Here is a 1,437-nt window from a genome sequence, read left to right as displayed (position 1 = left end):
GTCGAGAAGCTGAAGAAGGAGCTCCTGGAGAAAGGGAAGGAGCTAGTCCAGAGCAGAGAGGCCGTGGCGAGGGCCGAGGAGGAGCTGGCGGCCCTACGGGTTCTGGCCCAGGAGAAGGGGAAATCCGAGGAGAGCTGGAAGGAGCAGATGTCCCGCTGCCTCCAGGACGCGGAGCGGAAGAACAGCCTCCTCGGCAGCCTGGAGAAGGAGCTGTCCCTCACGCGCCGGCAGCTGCTGGAGAAGGAGGCGGAGAGCAAGGAGATGCGGCGGCTGGCTGTGGCCGAGTCCGAGAAGAGCAAGAAGCTGGAGGAGCGGCTGCGGCTGCTGCAGTCCGAGATGGCCACGGCCGCCTCCCGGGCCGCCGAGCGGTGCTCCACCATGAAGGCCGAGGCCCAGGGCTACCAGAAGCAGGCCGAGGAGCTGCAGGGCTCCTCGGAGGCCCAGAGGAAGGAGCTGAGCGCCCTGGCCAAGCGCGAGGAGGACCTCCGCAAGGAGTTCCGCGCCCTGCAGGAGAAGGCCTTCCAGAAGGAGCAGATCCTGGTGGCCCTGCAGCAGGAGCTGACCGGCGCCCAGGCCACGATCGGGGAGCTGGCGCCCGTCAAGGGCCTCTACCAGCAGCTGCAGGCCGAGCAGGCGGCCCAGAAGAGCCAGCACCAAGAGGAGCTGGAGCGGCTGTCCAAGGACACCGGCGCTTTGCAGGCGGAGCTGGCCCGCACCAAGCAGGAGCTGGCGGAACTGCTTTCTCTGAAGGAGAGGGTCCCCGAGCAGGAGCGCCGCGTGCAGCAGCTGCAGACGGAGAACGCCGGCTACGCGGAGAGCCTGACTGCTCTGCAGCGGGCCCACGCCCAGCTGGCCGAAGAGAAGCGAACTCTGGCCGAGCAGGCCAGCCACGGGCAGCAGCGCCTGGATGCGGAGCTGGCCCAGGCCAAGCAGAGGCACGCCCAGGAGCTGGAGGAGGCCAGGCGGGAGGCGGAGAAGCTGGTGGCCGTCAGCAAGAAGGAGGCTGAGGAGGCCCAGAAGAAGCTGGAGGGGGTGACGGCCAAGTACGAGGAGGCCAGGCAGAAGCTGCTGGTGCAGGTAAGGCCTTTCCCCGGCTCTGTGGGGCTCAGTGGGGCACGGAGGGAGAGGGCATGGGGGGGGGGAGGTGGCTGCTGAGCAGCAGGTGACCTTGGACCAGTCCCACACTCTCAGCCAGACCTGCCTCGCAGGGTCACTGTGAGGCTAAAACAGAGGATGGGGAAAAGGTACACCAGTGCCCTGAGCCTTGTGGTGCTGCAGGGCCTGCGAGGGGGAGGGAAGTTCCCCAGACACAGGCCCTCAGCCTGGCTTAGTCTTACAGTTAGAAGAACACTTGCAGCTGCTTTCTGCTGAATTGGACCCTTGTGGCGCTGCAGGGCCTGTGAGGGGAAGGGAAGTTCCCCAGACACAGGCCCTCAG

At 66.8% G+C, this 1,437-nt stretch overlaps 1 protein-coding gene across 1 annotated transcript; it reads left to right on the top strand.

Annotated features, from left to right (window-relative positions):
- Window positions 1-3: 3 nt before the first annotated feature.
- LOC107125202 (nuclear mitotic apparatus protein 1-like) lies at window positions 4-1,077 on the top strand (the record flags this gene model as incomplete). The annotated part of the gene is made up of 1 exon (XM_015428650.1): window positions 4-1,077. A coding segment is annotated over one exon (1,074 nt), but the record flags the coding sequence as incomplete, so codon positions are not given.
- Window positions 1,078-1,437: the final 360 nt, after the last annotated feature.

This window comes from Gekko japonicus, unplaced genomic scaffold (genome assembly GCF_001447785.1).
Source record: "Gekko japonicus isolate JY-2015 unplaced genomic scaffold, Gekko_japonicus_V1.1 scaffold24625, whole genome shotgun sequence".
NCBI classification, from domain to species: domain Eukaryota; kingdom Metazoa; phylum Chordata; class Lepidosauria; order Squamata; family Gekkonidae; genus Gekko; species Gekko japonicus.
The sequence above is the reverse complement of the archived record's forward strand: the minus strand, read 5'-3'. Positions and strand labels throughout refer to the sequence as shown.